The sequence below is a fragment of the Strigops habroptila genome (assembly GCF_004027225.2).
Source record: "Strigops habroptila isolate Jane chromosome 13 unlocalized genomic scaffold, bStrHab1.2.pri S16, whole genome shotgun sequence".
Classification (NCBI taxonomy): Eukaryota; Metazoa; Chordata; class Aves; order Psittaciformes; family Psittacidae; genus Strigops; species Strigops habroptila.
Window position 1 is genome coordinate 1,156,266 of NW_022651054.1, and position 22,627 is coordinate 1,178,892.

The window sequence follows — 22,627 nt, forward strand, 5'->3', positions numbered from 1 at the left end:
CGGCGGCGGGTGTCGCTTGGCGGCAGTGTGGCGCGGCCGCCGCCGGCCGGAGCTGACAGGTGCGGCGGGCCGGGAAGCTGCTGACTAAGCCGGGCCGGGCGGAGCCGGGGCCGGGGCCAGGCGGGCGATAAGCGGCTCTGCCGGGTGCCGGGCTGCGGCGTCGGCGCCTCCGAGGGGCTCATGGGGACGGCGGCGAGCCACAGCAGTGAGGACGAGGAGGAGGGGGGCGCCGAGGAAGGCATGGAGGGGGCGGCCGCCGCCGCGCCTCAGCCCGGCGCCCCGTTCCCGCCCGGCGCCGCCGCCAGCCCGGCGCCGCCGCTGCCCCCGGCTGAGGTGCTGCTGGACCAGGCCCGGCTGCGGGAGGCCACGGCGCGGCTGCGGGAGGCGGCGCTGCCCGAGTCGCTGGTGTCGCGGCACCACAGCACGCTGGTGCGCTGGCTGGAGGAGCGCCTCAGCCGCGGCGACGAGGCCGTCAGCCTGGAGCAGTTCTGTGAGGTGCTGGAGAGCGTCTCCCGCCTGGCCGCCGGCTCCCGCGGCGAGAGCGAGGAGGTGAGGCGGGGGCAGGCCCTGCCCGGGCCGGGGGGGAGAGCTCCCGCCGGAGCCCGGGGAAGGGGGAGGCGGGGGCAGCCCCGGGGGTGCTGCCGGAGGTGGGTCTCGCCGAGCCGGGGGGTGCCCAGGCACGACCGTGGAGCCCCGGGTCACCCCTTCAGGTAACTGGAGCAAGGCCAGACCAGAGGGTTCTGCTGCGCGGCCAGGCGGGCGGCTGCTGGTGCCGATAGGCAGGCTGTCAGCCTGTAGATAGCTTTTTTGTTAACTAATTATTTGTGCCTGTTTTCGGAGATCACGGCAGCCGCTTCTGAATTAAACGGTCGTTTGCTACAACATGCTGCTGCCAGTGCAGCTGGAGGTAGCACAGGTAGGAAATTCAATACAAGCAATTCCTCTGAGATGCTGTCAGCAAGTCAGAGTTTACCAGACTTAATTTTCTTGTTGCTGTTCAAAACCAGCAGTGAAATTGACGAGTATCTCGTTGGAATCCTGTTGCTTACTGTCAGGTAAGAGGTTTGTAAAACTTGTTAGAAAGTAGTGTAACAGAGCTCCCCCTCCACAGACAGAAGGGCTCAAGGTAAAGTTTTAATGGTAGAAGAGAGCACTGTTTCCTTTCTAGTGTGGGAAGGGATGTGGAGAAATTAACATCTAGAACATTTAGCTTTATTCCCTAACTAGCATTCAAAATGCAGTAGAATACTCTGCTGGGAATTTCACACTCAGCTGAGAAAGTGGTTGTGTCTGAATTTGTTACTGCATGCAGTTCCTGAGGCTCACCAGTGACTTCCTTCTGCCTTTGTATTGCTCCTGAGCAGTAGAATAACTTGTTAAACTGTTAAATCACGTGTATGCTCCTTGAAACTGGTGCTGTTGTAGTAAAAAGGCTACTGGAATCAGGGAAGAGATTGATTTTTTTGTTCAGATAAGCATGTTTATAGCAGATTGCTTTAAGTAGCTAGACTGCTGCTGCCTCCATTTCCAGCTGCTTTACAAGAACCAGTAAAGAACACTTTTTCATTTGTAAGGACAGTAGGAGTGAAATCAGTACATAAGGGTTCTTCCTCTTAGTACAAACAACTGAGCTCTGCAGGCTGAGCTTTGAGGATTGTAGAATATAGTTGGTTTGGTTTGGTGTTTTCTTGCTCTGAGGAGAGGGGAAGAACCTTACCAAGGGGTTTATCGTGGGACGGATGTGTGGTCACATCTAGTCTATCCTGCGAAGCTGAGATGTTGGAGTTGTGTGGAAACCCTTGATGTCATTGTTTCTGTGACTGGCACCAGCCCACAGGCTGTAGTATTTTAGATTTCCAGGATGTATTTTACACTGATGAGAAGTTAGTTTGTGGGTGGCAGGTCAATAGGTTTCCCTTTTTAATGTCTGCAGAATCCTGGCTGGCATAGACTAGGGTTTGATCTGCCCATTAAGTTTTTCTGCTCTCACTGTGGGGCTTGTGAACACATGCTTTGCATGCGTTATGGGCAAACTGAACCTCTGTCGAAACACAAAATCTTATTTTCTAGATAAATTAAACCTTTTTTTATTCATTTGTGCTTCAGCAGCTATCATATGGTGTGTCCAAGTTTCACTTGGAGCATTAATGCTGCAGTTCTACTGAGAGCAAAGGGTGAAATAAAGAGTTTTCCTAAGAGTTTAAAAATAAAATAACAAAATTCTGCATGAAGATGCAAAGAAAAGCATAGATGTCATAATCTCTCCTTACATGAAAGTATAAGAAATTGCTTTAAGGTAGCTGTGAGCTGATCCAGCCTTGCCATCCGAAGTGTTTCTTTTCACTAGTAACGTCACAAAACTTGCTTGTTCACCTCATGTTTTAGTAATTGCACAGTTCCACCTCAAATATGAGGAGAAAAAGATGCAATAGCAAGAATGGCATGGTACAAAACTGAGCATTGGACTGTTCTGGCAACTGAGTTCTGTTTGTTTAATTCTCTCTGGATGGTTGTCCTCAGGCAGAGGTCTTGGTTTTTTGCTTCAGTGTCTACCTAATGCCCAGCACCAGTCTGCTTTGCTATTAAGAGGAATATTTGCATAGGTGATTGCTGTTAGCGTGGCTCAGCTGTGTGTTTAGTAGAGTTTGTAAAATGCTAAGCTAAAATTCAGCTCTGTGCTGCAGAAGTGCCATTGCAGCTTTAGTCAGCTGAAATAAGGCATTGCGATTCTGTTGTCTTCTGAGGACTTTGCTCTCATTTAAGTGGTGTAATTATGTCATGGTTAATTGGCAGGTTATTTTGATCTAATCATTGCAGATTACTTCTCTCTAGGATAGTACTTTTAATGGTACATCAAGCCTTATAAGCAGGTAGCAAACCAAGAGATTCGAGCATAAGCTTCCTCCTGAGGAGCAGTGACTTCTTAACTGTCAGGCATGTGTGAGATGATCTGTTCTTAGAGGCCAAATGTACTCAGCTATGTAGCTGAACTTGAAATACCAAGTTCAGGGCTAGGAAACTGAAGCCTTGCTTGTGAAGAAATTAGCAATTAAGCAGAAGATGTTTCAGAATGAAATGTGATTGTGAAAATATAGCTAGGGTTTTTAGTAGTATTGTGTCAGAGGATCGTGAGTCCTTTGAAGTGGCTGGTTAAAAGCATTATGTTTATGAGCTTGGTTCTGGCTTATAGGCTTAGCTGAATAAAAATACCTTGTACTTCTGTTAGTACAAAGATGTGAAATGCAAAGCTGTGTGAGTTACTCTTTATACATGCTCAACATAACTTTTTATATTAAACATTTCTATCAAGGTCAAAGATAATAAAGCTCAGTGGTTCCCCTCAATAAGAAAAATAAGAACTTTCTCTAACTCTCTTCATTGTTTTCACAAATACTTTGACAAATGAGGTTAAACTGGTGTTTTGTGTAGGAGGACAGTGTCTGGAAGGAAAAACATCTTTTAAAAACTCTGATTCTAAGGATGCTTTCTTAACTAAAGAAAATACGTGAAACCCGGAAGAATTGGAGTAGCTGCAGTGTGAGATGGGTGCAGCAGTAATGAGCAATGCCTGGTATGGCTTTTAGAACTAACTCAGCCTTTAATGGAAGAGCTTTTTAGTGTTCTTTTGTGAGCACCTTCTTTGTAGTCCCAGATGTTGGTGGATGGATACTGCTGATTCACTGGTATAGACGATGTGCTGTCTCCACCTAAGCATAACTACAGTTGACTTCATAGGAAGGCAGTGCAACTGCCTTAAAACTTGCTAAAGACTGCAGATTTCCAGCCAAGCTGTTTCCTCTTTGTCATTAATTCAATACTATGGAAAACAGGTTATTTTGATTTTTTTATTTCATGCTGTTATAATGTTATATGGTTTCTGTGAAATACCTTGAATTTCTGCTTGAAGCAAGTATGCTGAAATACGCTTTCTTTTAATTTTTCCTCTTCAGGCCTTTGCACAATTTGATGCTGAAGGAGATGGCACTGTAGATGTGGAGAATATGCTGGAGGCTCTCAAGAATTCTAGTGGAGCTAATCTTCAAGGGGAACTTAGCCATGTAATCAGGCAACTGCAAGCTTGTTCCCTAGTTCCAGGTATGAGAACAGAGTGACCAAACAGATGGTTTCCCAAGTCCTGCCCTATGTAAGGGCTGTTGCTTCAATAAATTGCTTTAATAGTGTTCTTGCCTATTCTTATCAAAACCATACTCCAGGTCATTCTCACTTCTCTAGTATCAAACAAGTGAAGTTGCTGTAACTTAAAAACTTCCCATAATTACATCCAGCTAACTTACTTTCATAAATAACCAATATTTTCCTGTCTGTGTGGCTGAGGAGCTTCTTATCATTGTCTGTTTTATCTCGCAGACAGAAAACAGTTGCATGCAAAATGTTGGTGAGTGTCTAGCTAATGCAGTCTTGTACTTGGAGGAATAAATCCTCTTTTGAGTCTGTTTCAGGTGATGAGTCATGGGCTTTATTATTAATATCTTGTTATTTGAAATCCTGCTAAAACATAATTCATGTTTTATGGTGTGTAGTTTGGAAAGTGTCAGGTCCCAGAATTTGATTTCTGGGATAAGTATCGGTTACTGGCTTTCCTTCTAAGCTTTTGATGATAAGTGGCTAAAGAGGATTTGCCTTAGAGGATCAGACAAGAAGTGCTAGAATTGGCTCTGGATAAGTCAGAGGAGAGTGCTTATGGGGTACTGTTTTGTGCATGTAAACGCACTGTGATCCAGAGTACTGCTGTTAAGGAAATGAAATTTCTTACAAACTTAGTGGAGAGCATTAGGCACCTCATTGGGAATAATCCCCAGTGCCAGAGGGAGATGCTTAGCGTAGCTCAAGGTGGGTGATGCAAGTACATCAGCCTTTTAGCAAAGCAGCAGCTGTTTCACTTAGATATTGAAGGCAAGGGCTTGGGGCTTTTGGGACAGCAAAATAAGTATAAGAACTAAGATTTTTGGTAATTGTTTTGAACACCTTCAGGTATTTCAATTAACTGGCAAAAGTATTTGCCTGCACCTCTTGCAGTCCTGCTGTAAAGGTTGCAGACTTGAGCTACTTCCTATGGTAGAACGCAGTTCTGGTGTTGGCTCCCATGCTTAATTTGGATTTCCTTAGTAATAACATGTAGAGGGGGGGAAAATGATGACTTGGTCAAGTCAGATGTTGCAACACAGCTGGAAATAATCTCTCTTTCTAGGTTTTATTGATATATTTTCTGAATCGAAAGAGCGTCTTGGTCTTCATGCCTCAATGATCCTGAGGTTCTTGCACCGGAATCGCATTTCTAGTACTGCCATCCCTTACCCAGTGCTGGAGTACTTCAATAATATCTGCACTATGAGGTCGTCAGTGCTGAAGGATTCTTTAGATCGGCTTCTTCTAAAAGAGAGGGGTATGTAAATCTTTCTTTTGCTTTTCAGTGTGTAACCACAGATTGAAGAAAAGATTACAGAGAAAATAAAAAGCTTTCGTTGCTGTTGAATCTTTACCAGGCATGACTTTTTATAGAGTTGATGTGCATGCTTCTGTGGGTGTTTTTGTTGTTCTTTTGAGGCATATAAATTGATTTCCAAACTACCTCGCAATCTGAGTAACACACTGGGATGTTTTTCATCTTTCTCCTGACCTGTTTCAGAATGACGGTTATTGTGATATTCTGTATTCAGTCAAACATCTCTGCTAGTTGCTAGAAACTCAGCGAGGTGGATGTGTTCTTAAATTGACTGTTCAGTATTAAAAATAATGTATTGTTTTGGGGTGGAGGTGGTGAATCTTTACTGTATTTCAGAGAGGACTCTCCTGGTGGTCTCCCTGGGGGGGGGTGGCTCCTTCTCTTTACAGCTTGATTTGATATTTTCAGATCTCCGCACTTCTATTGAAATAGATCAAGTTACTTGGGAAGCAGTCTGCTTTGTCCCTTCCCTAGAGTAGCTGAATTGAGGTTTCCTCCATCATATTTTACTTTTTCCTCTCATTTGTTTGTATTTTGGCATAATGATAAAGCTCTGATGAGGCCAGTAATGAAAGGAGGTGATAAAGGCTATTGAATTCCAAGCAAAGTAGGTGTTTTCATACTGGTTGAGATGATTGTGATATCATCTGAAGTTAAACTTTGCTGTCTTCTACTTTCTGCCAGGAACAGTTCTTTGGGATCTGTGTTCTGTGCCAACAATTTAACTTGTATGTGTTAGTTATTATAAAGGTATAATAATGCCTAAAACAAGCTAAAGAAGAATGTTATGAGTGATTTATGTTCTTTGCAGAATACCCCAGTGATTTGAATGGTAATCAGGAGTCAGACAAACTGAAGTCTGTCACAAAGTGCTACACTCACATAGAAACCTCATCCAATTCTGCTGATATTGACAAGATGACAAATGGAGAAACGACATCCTTCTGGCAGTCGGATGGGAGTGCTCGCTCCCACTGGATACGGTGAGCGACACACCAGCATGCACCTGAGTTTTGGGGCTGTTAATCCTTAGATGTACAGCTCGTGGCGTGTTGTGGTGCGTTGTCCAAAGCCACTCTGTCACTCCCCTCCTCAGCTGGACAGGGGAGAGAAGATATAATTAAAGGCTTATGGATTGAGATAAGGGCAGGGAGAGATCACTCACCAACTGCTGTCATGGGCAAAATGGACTCAACTTGGGGAAATCAGTTAAATTTTATTACCAAGCAAATCAGAGTAGGATAATGAGAAGTAAAACCAAATTTTAAAACCGCTTCCCCCCACCCCTCCCTTCTTCCTGGGCTCAATTTCACTCCCGAATTCTCCACCTCCTCCCCTCAGTGGTACAGGGGAATGGGGAATGGGGGTTGTGGTCAGTTCATCACACTGACCTTGCTGCTGCTGCTCCTTCTTCAGGGGAGGAGGACTCATACTCTTGCCCTGCACTAGTGTGGGATCCCCTCCATGGGAGACAGTTCTCCACCAACTTCTCCAGCGTGAGTCCTTCTCACAAGCTGCAGTTCTTCATGACCTGCTCCAATGTGGCTGTTGTGGTTTAAACCCAGCCAGTAGCTCAGCACCATGCAGCCACTCCTCTCTCCCTCCCTTTCCCATCCTGGCTCCCAGTGGGATGGGGAGGAGAGTCAAAAGAATGTAAATCCCATGGCTGAGATAAAAACAGTCCAATAACTAAAGTATAATACAAAACCACTACTACTACTACTAATGAGAAGGGAAACAACAAGGGGAGATATTACAAAACTAAAAAGGGAAAGGAAAGAAAACCCGAATAAACACAAGTGCTGCCCAACACAATTGCTCAGCACTCGCTGACCAATACCCAGCCCGACTCGAGCAGCGATCTGGGCCTTCCGGGTAACTCCCCCCAGTTTCTATACTGGGCATGAAGTGCTGTGGTATGGAATAGCCCTTTGGCCAGTTTGGGTCAGGTGTCCTGTCGCTTCTTCCTCCGGGGTTCCCATGCCCCTCCTCACTGGCAGAGCATGAGACTGAAAAGTATAAACGCTACCGAGCAACAGCTAAAACATTGGTGTGTTATCAGCTTTGTTCTCAGACTAAAGCTGAAACACAGCACTGTACCAGCTACTAAGAGGAATTAAAATAACTGTTACAGCTGAACCAAGGACAGTGGGGTCCCTCCCATGGGGTGCAGTCCTTCAGGAACAGATGGCTCCAGTGTGTGTCCCCCATGGAGCCACAGGTCCTGCCAGAAAAACCTGCTCCAGCATGGGCTCATCTCACCATGGGGCCACAGGTCCTGACAAGAGCCTGCTCCAGTGCAGGATTCCCACATGGTTGTGGCCTCCTTTGGGCATCCCCCTGCTCCAGTGTGGGGTCCTCTGCAGGCTACAGGTGGATATCTGCTCCACTGTGGGTCTCCATGGGCTGCGGGGGGATATCTGCTCCATCATGGACCTCCGTGCGCTGCAGGGAGACAGCCTGCTTCACTGAGAAATGAATTCTCAGTTGAAAAGCCAAACAATAAAAAATTCCACAGTCTCACTCTCAGAGGTGGCTGTCTTTTAAGTCAATTAAAGTTTTCTAACTCGTCTGCCCTGATACACTTGCGAAGCACTAGGTAATTTCCTTTGGATTTATCTGTGTTTGTACAAGTGGAAACTGAGCGAAGCTTAGCTAAAAGGGAAGTGCTTGACTCCACCTTCTCTTTGCAAGAACTGTTTTACCTTTGCTTTGCAGTTTAAAGATGAAACCAGATGTTGTCCTGAGACATCTGTCCATTGCGGTGGCAGCTAGTGACCAGAGTTACATGCCACAGCAAGTGACAGTGGCAGTGGGAAGGAATGCCAGCAGTCTTCAGGAGGTCCGAGATGTTCACATTCCAAGCAATATCACTGGCTACGTAACACTGTTGGAAAACGCTAACATTAGTCAGATGTGTGAGTCAATAAAGATACTGTTGGTATATTGTTTTGGTGCTTTTTTGAAGGTGAAAGTTTGGGTAGAGCATAGAATGGTGTGTTGAAATCATTAGAGTAGGAACTTTAAATCTCGCCCTTGGGTCAGAGAAATTGTTCTACTGGTAGTTTAATCTCTAGCCTGTAAGAGGGTCTTCTGAGTCTTTCTCATGGCATCTGTCTGTAACTTGGGCTAAGGGTTGAAGAGCTGAATGACTGAAGATGCAGTTTTAGCCTCTCAGTTTGAAGACACTGGGCAATTTAAAAATATCTTTGCTTGCAGAGTGGGAGCATATGTTGGATGATCATATCTAGCAAAAAATCTGCTTCCGAGCAACTATTTCTTTTCTTGGTAGGAAAACTCTGAAGCTGGTCAGATGATTTTTTTGTAAAGCAGGTTTTATGCTAAGGGTTTTTAAGCAGTGTTATTTTTAAGTCTGGTAGATCTGTGGATGCTCTATTGGAAGCAATCAAGGGAAAGCTGCTCCTTCCTAAGATCATAGAATCCCAGACTGATTTGGGTTGAAGGCACCTTAAAGCTCATCCAGCTCCAACCCCCTGCCATGGGCAGGGACACCTTCCACTAGAGCAGGTTGCTCCAAGCCCCTGTGTCCAACCTGGCCTTGAACACTGCCAGGGATGGGGCAGCCACAGCGTCTCTGGGCACCCTGTGCCAGCGCCTCACTCTCATAGTCAACAACTTCTTCCTAATAGCTAATTTAAATCTCCCCTCTTTCAGCTTAAAGCCAGAAAGATGGTTTCTGCAGCTTCACAAATGTTGTCCCTTCACTTCAAATAGGTGCTTTTCACTAAGATGAACCTGCACTGCCACAGAAGCAGGTGGCAAGGATGTTGTTCCTCAGAAGTAACTAGGATGATGCTATCTATGAAAAATGGTCAAGAACTTACTTCAAGATTTTTATGTAACTTAAAACTTTGCTTTTAGGCTTTACTCTTTTTCCCCTAATTCTCCACTACCACTCCCAAGATGCTTCCTGTGTATGTAGGTAGAAGGGTACTGGTGAAATAATCTGTAATCTATTTTCCACTTTGAGGGTGTTTGTTTTTTTTTTGCTGCTTTTCTCCTAATTTGTAGCTGAACAATATGTAGTGGATCACATAAGCTGTTCAGGGGCTAAATTTTCCCAGTCGTAGGGTGTACAGTGAAGAAGCACATATGTGGTGTTGTCTCTATGTGGGAGTACTGTTACATATCTGCTGCTATTTTCTCAGAGGTTTTGCAATAATTCTGGTTTTGAATCTCTGGATTCTTCTAGATCTTATCCAGCAGAAGAAATGGGGGGAAAAAAGTCTTATTTTGTGTTTTGACAGATGTACAGATAAATATCAAGCGTTGCCTTAGTGATGGATGCGACACCAGAATCCATGGGCTCAGGGCTGTTGGGTATCAACGGGTTAAGAAGGTGGGCGTCTCCGTATGCGATGCTTCTGCGATCTGGTACTGGTCGCTGCTGACCTCTCTGGTGACAGCTTCCATGGAAACAAACCCAGCATTTGTTCACACTATTTTGCAAAATACTCAGTAAGTACCAAACTTCCATGGCATGTGATAGCCTTATTTTTAGTTTGGTTTGGGTTTTTTTAAATACTTACAGCTTCAGTAAACTAATCTACCTTGTGTAACTGGTTTCCACTCCCTCCAGTAAGGTGTTCAATCATCTTTTTAGCTATCACACTTTAAATTTTGATACTTCTCGTTTATCCATTTGTATGTACTAGAACAAGTATAGTTCTCCTGACTGTTGTATCTAATCTAGTTGTTAAGCAATGACTGAACATACACTGAAAAATACCTTTTTTACCTATCCTTTGAATTGAAATACTTTGGAGAAGCTTAAAATTATTGTTAATTTTAGTGATTATTATAAATATTGGACAACTTCCATTTACGGAATAGAGCTCATGGAATGGAGCTTAATTTGGCTTAATTTTCAGCACATTTTTGCTTGCGTAGTGCCTTGTCGTGCATTACATGGGGATATAGTCAGATACATGCAATATCTCTGTAGCTGTTTGCTTTGGTGATTGGCTGTTTTCTGTGTAATGTTTCCTTGTGTGATTGCCAAACACTTCTGCCCAGTGACTTCAAGGATTGGAATCCTAATAAAATCACTACACACCCACATCAGCTTTTATAGAGCTTAGTTAGCATGATTCCACCATGCTCAAGAGCACTGCGGTCATTAGGTTAATGAGTACTGCAGGCTAAAGTCCATTAAGCCTATCTTTTAATTTATGTCATCTATGGAACCTCTTTAGTGCTTAGATAACTTTCCACACGCTTATGTCTGAGGAAGGTTCATAGGTGCAAGCTTTACTAAAACTGGGGGCCTTCAGTTTTGCTTCAGTTTAGATGGTTTTTACAAATATAACATGAATACTGAGGTAATAAAGACTGGAGAAATCTTGACTAAAAGTATGTTTTCAGGAATTATAAATTCAGTGTTTGGAATTATAAAGCAAAACCTCAAACTTTAGTATTGGATGGAATGACTTTGAAACTGTTTAATAATCTGCATTTTCAGGGGTTATTACATGACCTTTGGAAATCAAACAAACTCTCATCTGAGCTGTCTTAGTTTCTGTAATTGTTCTGAAAGAATTTAAAAGCAATTTTCTTTTTATTAACAGGCTCTTGCTCAGTGCTAGAACTATTTAAAATAAAGCAGTACTTGGACACTGTTTCTAATGTTCTCACAGATGTAATTCAAAACCCCTTGGTTTATTTGTCTCATTGAATCTGAGATGATGAGACTAGATTCAGGATTACCCAGCAGCTGTTAAACTTTCCCTGCCTAGAATGCAGTAGTGGCTTTACCTTTTGAAGAGAATCTCTGTGTCAGTAGATTTCCTGCACTCAGAACGTGTTTGTAGAGACTTGCTCACAAAAAGCATGACGAGTCAAATATCCATTTTAGAAGGCTGTTTTCTCTGATTCTAGTTTTCTGATGTTGTGTTCTGTCCTTTTACTAGGAAAGCACTGCAACACATGCCACCTTTATCCCTAACACCAGGCTCTACAGATTTTTCAAGCTTCTTATCTCCAAATGTTTTGGAAGAAGTCGATAGCTTCCTTATAAGAATAACAAGGTAAGTTTGTGTTGATATATTTTGATGCAGTGGAATATGGTTTAGAAGAATTTGTATAGCAAATTTCTCTCATCTTTACTCACCTGCTCTTGAAAAATTGGAAGATGTTAAGAAACAAGCAGTGTAGATTTTTCCATGTGAACATCATCTGTCTTTATTTGAAAAGTGTCCTGAGTTTTCTTTTCATACTGTTGTTTTTTTCCCTCCCCAGTTGTTGTACTACTCCAGAGGTTGAACTTACACTCTTGGCCTTTGCCTTAGCCAGGGGGAGTGTTGCAAAAGTGATAAGTTCTCTTTGTACAATCACTGATCATCTGGAAACTCCATACAAGGCTTCATCGCTTATCGCTTCCATGGCAGTGGTCAGACAGAACCTACTGTATAAATACGGTAAATGAATAATTGCTGGATCCTTTTCTGTAGATCCTTCAGACAATATGCAGCTTTGAGTTGTTTTACTTGTTCTCCTGGGGTTTAAAATTATACAAGGCTTCTAAATTAACAACTGTTACCAAGAAGATACCCTGCGAAGCTGAATGGCCCTAAAACTTGGTGATTAGATCAGCTTTATGTGATCTAAGAATTGAACCAGGTGGCATCATCTTGAGGAAGAAAACGTGAACTTTTATAGGTAATGGCCCCTATATCAAGATGGTGGTAGTGTTTGTATTGTGTAAAAGGCAGATGACTTCAATTATTGTTATTCTTCCAATAACGTGCTTTTTTGCACATTTAGCCTCAGTAAGTGGTCCCTCTTGCAGACATGTGCAGAAACATAAGATGTGTTTTTAGATGGAATGTCATTAGCATCTCTTTACAGTTCTTTTATTTTCACTTTTATAAATTAATCTGAGTATGTCAGAAGTATAGAGCTGTGTGTGGTCTGGCACAAGGTAGGATTTGGCTGTATTGACTGTACTTGTTTGATAAATCTGTCTTTTGTCAGGTGTCAACTTTATGTTTTGTCAGGACTTCCTGCCTTGTGCCAAAGGACATGTGAATTATTTTAATTATGATATCAGTATTTTTTCTCAAAAGCTTTGAAAATTGCTTTGTTTTTCCTAGAGTAGCTACTGCTTTTTGTAAGCCAACAGTGGTATTTCATGTATTGGGAATTCTAAAGTGTGCAGACAGTTGAAGGAACATTAATTGTCATGATTTGCTTTCTCCTTCTCTCTGTATCTAAAACTCGAGCTATTTTAGGTTAACGTGTATCTTATGCTGCAGTTTGTTTCCTCCCCCCCCTTTTTATTTTTTTGACTGTCAGTGGCAAAAATCTCAATAGTATTGCAATTTTCTTCCATTTCTTGTCTTCATGAAGAACTTTAGAAAGCAGATTTTCCAGGTTTGTTTCTTATGAAGTTGATAAACCTGTTGATTTTTTTACCTAGGAAAACCTTTACGACTCACTTTGCAAGCCTGTGATGTAAAGGGAAAAGAAGATAAATCAGGGCCTGAAAACCTCCTCGTGGAGCCATGGACTGGGGATGGTAAGAGCCGGGACTTAAAATCCAGAATATTCAACCAGACACAAAGGCTGTTATCAAGGCTGTGGTGCTGTTCCATATGTATATTTGTAGCTATTTGGTGCTACTTACTTTTACGGTATGGAAGATCTGTAATTAAAAAAGAAAAGGAGGCAGAGCAACAACAAAACACCCAAAATAACCAACAAAAAGCCCCCAGTATCTAAATTCTGTTTTAAAAAGGGGATTTCTCAGGAGCCAGTTTATTGTTAAACCAAACAAAAAGATTGGATTTAGGGGAGAATTCTACTTGGAAATCAGCAATGGGCTCTCACAAAGAAAATGATCCTGGAGCACATTTTGGGGCTTGAAGTCATGAATCATTCACTGCTAGTTTCCCAAATATTGATGGAGAGATTTGGTAGAAATCCTTGAAATTCTCACTGGCTGCACATAACTTAATTCTCCTTTCAAGCCTGCCTTTGTTAATGCAGTATTTTCATGTACTGGATACAACCTAAACAAAATGTTGTGTGTTTCTTACCTCTTTTCTTAAATGAAATGCTACTAATCTTACTTAAAACACTTGTGTATTGTTTTGTGCAGTGCTACTGGTAAATGAAAGCTATTGTGATAGAAAATCAGCACTTTCTAAATGCTTATTTTACCCTTCTGTTTGCTTGTGTGTGGTGTTTGAGTTCATTTTGTAGGTCTCACAAAATCACAGAATCCCAGGTTGAGAGGGACCTTAGGGATCATCTGATCTAACCTTTCCTCATTAGCATGACCCAGACTAGATGTCCCAGCACCCTGTACAGCTGAATCTTAAAAGTGCCCAATGTTGGGGAATCCACCACTTCCCTGGGGAGATTATTCCAAAGGCTGATTGCTCTCTAACTAATGAGCATTTCAGTAGAAAAGTGTTGTAGTATTGTTTCCTCCCCCACTTTAATCCACAGTCTTAGTATTCTCTTTCAAACAGCTTGCACTAGCAGTCATTCCAACCTCATTCTATTCCCACTGCTGCTTTAGGTTTTCTTACTGAAACTGGGAAAACCAGAGCAAGTATTATTCTTTCTACTGGAACTGAATCTTCATTTCAAGTGACACAAATTAGAATCAAGGTATGTAGTTCCTGTATGCTTTTGAAGCAGAAGGCTTGCTTGTTTCCCTCGTGGTAGAGTTGAATTAGAGTATTTTTTTGTATAAACTGGAGTTTTAAATTCGTCATGAAATAGTGTTATTTTAGGGTTTTGCTTTGCTGTAAATCACAGAGAACTTCAGGAAAGGGAGGTCTTAAATTGTTACAGGGTGCCACAAGCATGTAGTAAAGACGTTTATTTTATATTGCTTTTGTCTATATCTTACAATATACTCAAGTCAGTCACTTTTAAGTGTGTGGTATCTCTCCAAAGAGTATGGATTTATATGTCAGATCTTATATCTTATATTTAAAATAGTTTTTTGACTCTGAATAGCAGGTGTCAAGATACATAGCATGTGAGTTCAGTTTAAATGTAGGTCTTTCAAAGTCTTTTTAGAGACAGTAGGGTAATTTGAACACTTGGTGTGGTTTTTGTCTTGTTTAAAAGCAAGATCCTGTGATTAAATCTCAGGGCCAGGACCAAGCTTCAGTGAGATTTCTGCAGCTAAATTTATTTATTTATTTAAGCCACAGCAGTAGGTTAATGTCTGGAACAAGGATCTATATTTCAGTGTCAAGAACACTTAGACATGGATGGACTTCTGGCAAGTAAATTCTAACAGGAGTTGGAGTTTGGGTGCTAGGAGGGTGATAAATATAGCAAACGTTAACCATGATGCATGATCCTGATTGACTTAGTTTTCCTAACCCTTCTCTAAATGTATTTCGTTTCAATGTGCAATTCCAGAGGTCAGTATTGTCAGTATTCAGTTGTTTTCCATGACTTCTTTTTTCCTGTGAAAGCAACACTTTCTTTTACTGTCAACTTTTTAATCCATTGCTCTGAATTTGTTCTTTTTAGGTCCGAAGGGGAGCCATTGGGGCCCAGTGTGGGCTGGTGTTTGCTTATAATAGTGCTTCAGAGAAGTTCCACGCAGAGGAACACTTCAAAAGATTTGAAAGCTATGACAAGTGGAAGCTGCGGGAATTCAAACAGTTCTTAAAGAACAGGTACAGGTGGACTTCTGTAATGAATACCTGGAAAATAATTGTGATATTAGATCTTTTTTCAATGCCGTTTGAACTGTTGAGAATTGTTCCAAATGACTTAAGAATGATGCTTCATTGAATTGTTACTTGTTTGATTTCAATGAGGCCAAATGTGATGTGTTTGAGGCAATATGTATATAGCTGTTGTTTTCAATATCTTGATTTAAAGACTTGTTTAAAAAGGGATATGACAAAATCCATGTTCTACTTGAGGTGCAGATCACTGATAGCAGAAACACCTTCTGGGAAGGTCATATGTTAATTAGCTTTTATTAAATGAGTTTCTCGGAACTGTTGCTCAGGAGTGAGGGGAGGTTGGGGACCATGACTAAAAAGATTTCCTTACTTTTCTTACCTTGCACATGATAGAATTTGGGTGTGTGAAACTTTCCATTGTCTCTCTTCACATCCTTATCACCATAACATGCAAAAATATTCTGGCAGAATATCAAGAGCTTTGCAGTTTCTTTAAACTTCACGGTTTGGTGCATTCTTTTACACATAGAAGCAGCTGCTCGTGTGATGATCTGGGAGATGATGATCCTATTGGCTGGTTTGAAGTGGAAGAAGAATGGGATGAAGTTGATGTCAAAATGCAGCAATGCAGAATTTCCCAAGTAAGGAACCATGAAAATCCGTTGAACCAATCACAGTGAGCAGAAGCTCTTCTCTGTGCTCTGTTAAAATGTCAAATGAAATAAACTTAACTCTTATGTGTAAGGACAGCTCTTCTGGGTAGAGGTAAAAAGCAATGGGCTTTTAGTTAAACACGAGTCAACTTTTATCCTCTGAGTTTTATTCTTTTTCTCTGTATGTACACATATGTTTAATGCAAAATTATGTGATAATGTGTAGACTGTTGGCTTTATCATGGGGAGATATTTCTAGAAAGGATGACCTGATTGTTGCTTTGTTCTAATATCTAGACAAATTAACTACTACATAGTTACAACATTTATTCTTTCAGAGCCAGATCCCTTGTTTTAAGGGACAAACAATTACTAGGCAGTCCATCAGACTAATTCCCTTGAGGAATGTGGGACTTCTGTTTCAAGAGTGGCTTGAACAGATACAAAACAATACAGGTTTTGGTTTGTAGGGTTTAAGTAGGAAACTTTGCTTTTCAGATCGTGCGTTTCCCTCGTTTCTGGAATCAGCTGTTGCTCAGTTCCCCAATCCTTTTTGTACTGTGGGAATTAGCAGAAGTGGTGGCACAGTTAAAAGTCAACCGGGAACTTTTCTAAAACCATCACTACTTGCTAAGACATTCTGCTGCTGTCTGTGTAACACAGTCCGTGAGACTTATGAACGCACACAATTACTGAGTACATTTGGATCACAGAACTTGCTGTTCCCTGCAGCTTTGCATTCTGTACCTCACAGTGGACAGATTGCATAAAAATATGTTTTAAATATTACACATTAATCCTCTGATTGCTTCTAAATGCAGCTAATAACTTTTTAACCTGCAAAAGTCCTGTGACTATACAACCAAGGAAGAGAGTATGCAGAATGAATGGAACTGATAATGAATTAACTAACTTTGCAGGTGCTCGTAGAGGTCACAGAACCATCACTGTGACTTTGTCTGGAAGTGGGGAGAGTTCAGGCTCAGTATTTTAAACTTGTGGAAGTGATTGACAGGGAAAAGGCTTGGTCCCCCCAACCTCACCTGTAGTCTTGCCATACGTACATGCACTCATGTCTTTAAAAGCCAAATGTGTACTAGCTTTTAAAACCAAGTCTTGTGCTGTGTTAATATCCTTCTAGTACTTGATGATAAAGTTCTTGTGCACAAGACAAGACACAGCAGAACGGCTTGGAGTTCAAGGCCTGAATGTTCTTGGGTATCTTCGGCCTATGCGGGATGAGCCCAGCAGGAGCATGAACTGCTTGCAGTGCAGGAAAACCGATGATGATACAGTTTGTGGCACAACTCTTCTCCTGAAGACACTTCATTTCATCCAGCAGCTGGCACAGGACCTGGTATTTTCACTTCTTAGTTCTTTTTAAGGGTGTACATGCTAAAAGTAATAAGGCTGTGCTAAAAGGAATTGTGACTGGCTAAAGAACATCTTGGTCCTAGGTAATAGCAACTGTTGAAACTATGCTGTGGAGGAAAAAAGGGTTTCTGAAGAACAGCATTCTGTGTGTGTTTACTGATGTTGACTAGGAATATGCTCACTTTGGGTCCAGAAGAGGGTTAATAACCATTTTTCAGCATGAGGTTACAATGCTGGGTGAAGTAGATGCAACAGGAGGATGCTCTACTGTCTGTTAGATAGTGTTGGTATTTCTGAAGCAAGTGTGTGAAAAATGTATAGAGAGATAGCTGGGAAGGCTGCATTGTCTGAAATAATTCTGTGAATATCTAGGGTGAGACATACACAGTTAAGAGATGTGGCTGGTGTGTGCTGTTGTATGTCAGCATGATGTACCCTACTTCTGAGGATACATGTCAAAATCATGTTTTGTTCCTACAGTGCATGCATCTGTGCCTTTTCAGCTTCCATTCTGCACCATGGGCAGTCTCATTTTGACTATTACTTTCAACTAAATTACATGGAGAGGTAGAGGTAATGTGAAGTCTTCCGGTTGTGGGGGACTAGACATCTAGAAAAAGGAGATAGAGTCCTTTTAGTAGCTCTGTGAAGGGGAAGGTTTCAGCATGAACTGTCACATTTAGGCACTGGAGTATCAATGAAAGAACTCACACTGGAATTCATGGTAGCTGCAAATATGTAAGAAACTAGCCTGGTTTAAGCCCACTGCTCAGGGATTTACTTTTTATAAATGTGTTCTGTATGGAGTTAGTTTTCCAATCCTGCATTTTCTTTTGCCTTTTTAAGGTTCAACAGAAGGAGAGTGGATTAAAATACAAGTCCTTTTTAGATTTCACAGGCCTTGATTTGCAGCTCTTCTGGAATTTTTACAATAAACTTCACCAAAAGTAAGTCAATTCTTTACTGGTGCTGAAGCATTGAGCTCTGTGTGTATGTATAAATAACGTATGCTTCGTTTAGTTGCAGCAGTTTCTTCTTCCTAAACTACATCATTTACAAAAATAACATTTTCCTACTGCTGCCATATGGGGTTTTAACTATAATGTTATGTAGAAGCTTGAGATGTAGATTAATTTAGCCAGTAGCTATAATTTTTTTGCCTATGTGCTCTCTACTCAGTGGTTTTTACCCATCTAAGATAGTGATTTTCATAGCGTTATCTATTTGGTGCAAAAAAGCTTCTTTTCTAGTTTTTGCTTCTGTTTGTTCTATACTTTTTTACAGCCCAAGGGAAGAATGTATCTTTGCTCAAACACTCCTATTGCAGCTTCTCCAGAGCTGCTTCTCTGTACTTACCGGAGACAATAAAACTGCTAAACCTCAAGAAACTTCTCAGAGTAAAACATCTGGTCACACAGAAGCTGCAAAAGAGCTTTATAGACATTTGTGTGAAGGTAATTTATATTGAATATATTGCCTGTTTTGTCTGTTCTGGCTTAGAAGTGTATCACAACAGTTACAATTTGGGAAAAGATATTTATTCCTAGAGGCCAAGTCAGCTACTGTTCCTTTCTTTCTTGTTCAGGTCAGTGAGTACTAATAAGTCTATCACAGTGAAACTTTCCTTGACCCTATGAAATGGTTTTGTAGACATTCTGACAACATGGGGTCTGGAAACAGCTGCAATAGAAAACTTCTTTTGAACACATCACCTGCTTGAACCAGCAGGGAATGTGATCCTTTAATATAATGTTACTGGGGTTCTTTTATTTCTGGTATTTCATATAAATACAAGTGATCTTACTAGGAGCTTGTAAGGTTTAATGAAACACAGGGAAAATTCTGGAGCCAGCAAAGAGAATGGGAATTACACACTAGATTTCATTGGAAGTAGGATGGTGCTCTCTTTTTATTAAAGTGTATTTTTTTTTTTTGTTAATTCCCTAATAGTCTCCTAAAAAGTGAACTAAAGATAAACCAGTTCATGTAGAATCTGTCACATCTTGAAAACTCTCTTATCTTTGATAGTCATCAAGCCTTAATGTTCGTAGAATTAATTTACTTAGTGAAGAAATATCCTTAGAAAACTCTTTCTTGCTGGAAGTCAAAATGTTTCCCCTCGTTTTCTGTGGGTATATTGGGATTGCAAGGGCTTGAAGATGTGTAAAATAACACTTGAATTCAGTTATGCCTCTGACACATCAGATTGAGTATTAATTTGAACTTGTCATTTTCTTTCCTTTTTGCATGAGCAGTAGTGGATATGGGGGACAGTAACTTCATGCCAATGAAAATGCTAAAAGAGGAAGTTAAGAACACCTTACTCAGTGGAGCAGCAATCTTTTTCCCAGATAGACAGACCAGGCGACACCAGCTCTTCACCATGATGGTAAATCATTAAATGAGAAATTGCTTTTTTAGCACCTGCTTTCTTTATGCAGAAAAGAGGACATATCTGAGTTCTTGTTGCCAAATAATCTATGTTTTGTCCCTTTAAAGTAAAACCTTCCTTTCTTCTTTGCCTCTTTTTACCCTCCCTCTTCTTTCTTTCTGCAGCTTATCCAAAGAAAGAGGAGCTAACCCTGCTTTTCTGACCAAAAATGAATAGTAGAATGCAGAAATTAGAATCTTTTCTCACAGAGGAGGGAAACAGAACATAGTATAAAAATAAATCTCTTTCCTTTTCTAGAAAAACATCACAGAGCAAGAACATAAGCAGTCTGTGCATCTCGCCTTCAGATCCTTGTGTACTCACTTCAGGTAAGGGGTCCTGAGATGGAAAAGAATTGCCTGGTGCCCCACATCTGTGAATAAGTTCATATTTAATTGGTTTTAGAAATGTTATTCCCCTGGAAAATAATTCTCAAAAGAAATCAATTGTCTTTTGCTTTAGAGAGGGAAATGCTACTACTTAATATGTTTATTAACTGAATAAGCATATAAAACATTGCCCAATGTTGTATATTGCTCTTAGATGGCTCCTAGGCTGTCTTCCAGTTTTTGTAAGTGATTGTCCATGGTGATGGTTGGTATTGATTTAATCAGTCTGGAGTAATCAGAACCCAAACTTTTGATTTTCATAGTGATTGTACAGTAGGATCTCTACAGGTGTATCACAATGATAACTAAATTTGTGTTTTGGAACTGTGCTGCTTGTTATTGGTTAGTAAGAAGATCTTTGTTCTGTAGTGATCAAGATCCAGGTGGACTCCTATTATTACCAGAGAAAGGAGTTTCTGAAAATCTTGACATAAGTGAAGTGCTGTCAGTCATGGATACCCTTCTGCTAGTGGCAGCAAGAGAGGTAACTATCCTTGCGCTGTTCCTGTTCCTACTTCTTTGCTGTGGTTTTTGTATGCATTGAAACTCAAGCTGCATGCCCAAGATGTATGCTAAAGAATTGGCTTTCCTGTCCTTCTGGATAAAACTATTCATGGCTGTTCAAGTCTGTAGGATTAGGTTTTTCCAACCAATTGAAGTATTTTCCTTTGGGCAGTAACATTTCATTATAGTAGAGTGAGTAATGTATAAGATGAGGTATTTTTCTGTAGTGTTGAGAAGACTTTATGCCACCCTATCCACACGGGGAAGCAGAACTAATCATCCCCTATCGAGAGGTTAGAATTGATCATGACACTAAAGGAGGTGTAAATGGAGGAGGCTCATTTACATATACAGAAAAAATGTGCTGAGAACATGGAGTGACTCATATGTAGCTATCCCTGCTTAAAATTGTGATTTATCACAACAAAACCACATCAGTTGCTTCGTGGCATTATATGCTGCTTGTCAGTTGCACTGAATCTTCTTTTTGTGGGGTGAGTGGGATGATAATGTCCATCGTAGTTGACTTAGTACATATTGTGTGTCATTCTGCAGCAGAAGAGAATATCCTTTTGTTACATTCTTTATTTTTCAGTGTGAAATGATGATGCTGGATGTTGCGCAGCAAGAGAGTGGCACAGTCTTGTCTTCCTTATTCTGGTCTGTTCAAGGTAGCCTCCTTTCATGGTGCTACCTGCAGCTTAAGGGTAGTGATAATTCAGCCAAGGATCTTGCAGTAGAAATCCTTAAAAACTGTAAGTGCTGGGATTGAATACAGAATTAAGTGTGGTGTGATACAGGGCTTTAAAATGTGATTTTACAGAGTGCAGTATAATAAGGGTTCAGCAGTGGCTGCCTGGAGCATAGTCGTAACTGTCAGAGCATTTCTGATCACTCTGGGAAGGAGTTTGTAGGCATATTAAGCAATTCAGAATTTTACTGATACTGCTAATTTGATGTTGGGAGAATCTTCAGAAAACATGTCAGTGAGTTTTGGGGGTCACATACTGAAAAACCCCCACCCAAACAACAAACAATTACACTTTCATTTGGACATGTTGGTTTCTTTAAATGTCCCTTGTTTTGATAAGCCTTTCTGTGGTGATACATATTTTCCTTGATGTTTGTGATAGCAAGAAGACAGGAACTTACTTAAGAAGCTGGGCACTTCTAGGGGGTGCTTTGCTACAGTGATTTGGTTTTGTTTTTTAAATGCAGCAGCTCAATATTAAGTAGTTAATTGGGCCAGAAGGTGTAATTTTATGTATAATTCATATTTGTTATTTGTGTATAAATAAGTTTGTTTGGTTCCTATCTTGCATCTAAAAATGGAGTAAAGCTATAGCTAACACTGACTAGCCTCACTTGTTACTTAAGCTGCTGTACTTAAGCACCTCTGTAGGGAGGCTACTGAATACACTGAGATTATTGAAACAATTTTGGAGTGTTTGATTAAGTTACTCATCACTCAACTTTTTTGTAGTATGGTTGCTAAGCATGACTTGTTTCCACAATAGAGATACCACAGAAAATTTCTCTGAACTGTTTTCACTCTTGAGTATCACTGCCTTGGGGCAGCAGATGCCTTTCCTGCTGTCTGTCCTCTTGTGCACATCACCACGCACTTAAGTGTTTGATAAAGCAGGTTGTGGTAGCAAATCCTTAAGGTGGCTATTAAGGGTTTTTTTTCTCTTTAGATGTGGGCCAGTTCCTGTCAAATATCAGAACGATTTTGCAGTCACTTTTATCTCAATATAGTGGCAAAACAATAGTAGAAAAAATAAGTAACTCTGTCTTTGCTATGGCAACTCGTCAGCTGGTAAGTGAACACTGGGGTTTTGTACTATTCCCGGGTAGCATGGCTGTGGTGACGTGCATCTTCATGAGACCTGTGTTTTCTCCTAGGTCATCTTCCTGTTGGATTTTTGCACTTTAGACATTCCGTACTGTACTCTGCTACAGGGATTCAGCACTTTGATAGAACCACTGAAAAGCCTTTGTAATGAGCCTCACAAGGTAACTAAAGATACAGGCACTAATAAGTACAGTGAAACAAAAGCAAAATTGCAAGACAGACATGGAGAACTGAGGTGATTCTATTGGTGAGCGTTTGAAAGGGGCTAGAAAGC

The 22,627-nt window shown here is 41.0% G+C and overlaps 1 protein-coding gene across 5 annotated transcripts in view; it reads left to right on the plus strand.

The window, feature by feature from the left end:
* Positions 1-7: 7 nt before the first annotated feature.
* ZZEF1 (zinc finger ZZ-type and EF-hand domain containing 1) overlaps positions 8-22,627 on the plus strand; it is a 59,493-nt gene continuing 36,873 nt past the window's right edge. For 2 of the 5 annotated variants that reach the window (XM_030472724.1, XM_030472725.1), the window contains exons 1-21: positions 8-549; positions 3,951-4,095; positions 5,210-5,404; positions 6,276-6,447; positions 8,183-8,382; positions 9,733-9,943; positions 11,395-11,511; positions 11,723-11,901; positions 12,903-13,001; positions 14,010-14,101; positions 14,984-15,132; positions 15,677-15,788; positions 16,942-17,157; positions 18,021-18,121; positions 18,459-18,628; positions 19,430-19,563; positions 19,864-19,934; positions 20,364-20,478; positions 21,094-21,253; positions 22,196-22,317; positions 22,404-22,514. In XM_030472724.1, coding sequence (XP_030328584.1) covers positions 181-549; positions 3,951-4,095; positions 5,210-5,404; positions 6,276-6,447; positions 8,183-8,382; positions 9,733-9,943; positions 11,395-11,511; positions 11,723-11,901; positions 12,903-13,001; positions 14,010-14,101; positions 14,984-15,132; positions 15,677-15,788; positions 16,942-17,157; positions 18,021-18,121; positions 18,459-18,628; positions 19,430-19,563; positions 19,864-19,934; positions 20,364-20,478; positions 21,094-21,253; positions 22,196-22,317; positions 22,404-22,514 — 3,240 coding nt within the window. In that variant the 5' untranslated portion in view covers positions 8-180. Of the gene's footprint in view, positions 550-611; positions 711-1,771; positions 3,572-3,950; positions 4,096-5,209; positions 5,405-6,275; positions 6,448-8,182; positions 8,383-9,732; positions 9,944-11,394; positions 11,512-11,722; positions 11,902-12,902; positions 13,002-14,009; positions 14,102-14,983; positions 15,133-15,676; positions 15,789-16,941; positions 17,158-18,020; positions 18,122-18,458; positions 18,629-19,429; positions 19,564-19,863; positions 19,935-20,363; positions 20,479-21,093; positions 21,254-22,195; positions 22,318-22,403; positions 22,515-22,627 lie in introns of those variants that run through there. The other 3 variants (XM_030472729.1, XM_030472728.1, XM_030472727.1) reach the window with 3 other exon arrangements.